Source organism: Penaeus monodon, chromosome 19 (assembly GCF_015228065.2).
Source record: "Penaeus monodon isolate SGIC_2016 chromosome 19, NSTDA_Pmon_1, whole genome shotgun sequence".
In the NCBI taxonomy this organism is placed as follows: Eukaryota; Metazoa; Arthropoda; class Malacostraca; order Decapoda; family Penaeidae; genus Penaeus; species Penaeus monodon.
The window spans coordinates 46236906-46238490 of NC_051404.1; the positions used below are offsets into that span (position 1 = coordinate 46236906).

At 32.2% G+C, this 1585-nt stretch overlaps 1 protein-coding gene across 2 annotated transcripts in view; it reads left to right on the plus strand.

Moving 5' to 3' along the window:
- Nucleotides 1-1585, plus strand: part of LOC119585263 (45 kDa calcium-binding protein-like) — a 10102-nt gene that overhangs the window by 3350 nt on the left and 5167 nt on the right. For both annotated transcript variants that reach the window (XM_037933935.1, XM_037933936.1), the window contains exons 4-5: nucleotides 101-240; nucleotides 1178-1291. In XM_037933935.1, coding sequence (XP_037789863.1) covers nucleotides 101-240; nucleotides 1178-1291 — 254 coding nt within the window. The remainder of the gene's footprint in view (nucleotides 1-100; nucleotides 241-1177; nucleotides 1292-1585) is intronic.

Here is a 1585-nt window from a genome sequence, read left to right on the forward strand (position 1 = left end):
ATGTCAAATCCAGCTTCTCAGCTAACAATTTTAGTAGAAGAGGTGCCTTGCTTTTATTATATAATGAATGTTATATTAAATATGTTTATCTTCCTCTCAGGGCAGATGTCAACTCGGACAGTCTGCTAGAACTCTCAGAACTGACAACGTACATCAGCGCGAAGATAAAGGAACACCTGACTTTGGCGCTCAAGGAAAATTTCTTCATGTTTACAGCCATTGATTTAAAACCACGAAATGGTAAGTCTTTCTCCACTTTTCTGGCTAGTTTATGTAGTTGAAATTATAGTGGAAGAAATGCAGAGGAAACTTTCATTTGTATGGTGTATATTTCATTTTTTAATTAATATTTGCATATTTTTCTTTTTAGTTAAAAAAAAAAGGAATGATAACTTTTCAGTAAGGTGGTATCATAAACACTTTATTTCCTAATTGATATGATTAATCATAAAGACATGCATTATAATCTTAGCAAAGGCCAACAAATTAATAGCAATTACTGTGATATACATATAGGCCTCTAATGAGATTATAAATGCTATTTTGAATATGCCAGAAAGTCATGAGATAAGTATGCATTATACCTTAATTTTGAAAATAAAATTATGTGTAAAGAAAGGTTTCCATTTCCAGATTTTGACAAGAATTTTTTTTTTTTATATCCACTAAGACCAAGAATTAACGCAATCAGATTTTTGTCTCTCATTACATTCTCTTTCATTGGGAGTGATTTTTGCCTAATGGAAAATACATTTCCTTAGAAATGCTATAAATGATTGTGTCAAAAATAAGATTTCCAGTGATTAATATACAGATAAAGCTCTATATATATAGAAATCTTGTATTTTAAGGGTTCTAGATATCAAAGGTTAAGGAAATACATTCACTTGATCATCTGATTAACCTTCCCTTGAACGAGTGAGTATTTTTATTTTATAAAAATCTGAATGCAATAGTTTCCTGCCTAGATTTTTTGGTAAATATTAAGCTGCAAAATGATGCTTCATATAACATCCTATTGACAATACAATTTTTTTTTTTTTAATCTGTGGTTGGAAAAAAAAATGTTATGAACATGTATTAAACCTTTTTAATTCTCATGCATTCTGTTCTCTGCTGTCATGTAGTCATGAACATCATTCAAGTTTTACTCAAAGTTTGATTTTTATCGTCACAGGTATGGTATCCTGGGAAGAGTACCACAGGTACTTCCTCAAGCAGCATGGATATGACGATAACTATATTGACAACCACAAGAAGGACCATAAGGGCTTGCCACGAGAACTCAAAGGTTAGATTGGGAGATTGGTTTACAGATAGAAGGCAGAGGTTTTGCATGTCTGTTTCTCTTTATCTCTCTCTTCCAGGTTAAAATGTTATACAGAATGGTGCCATTTGTGTCAATAGTAATGCTTTTATTTGTGTGTGTGAGGGGGGGGGGCATGCTGGAGAAGGGATATTTTTCAATTTGGGAATGTGTATTGATGTAGCATTAGTTCTGAATACCTATTTATCTAAAGAAGGACCCATGCTAATATTAGGTAGTGAATTAGGATCATAAGAACGGCATAAACCACATTTGTAA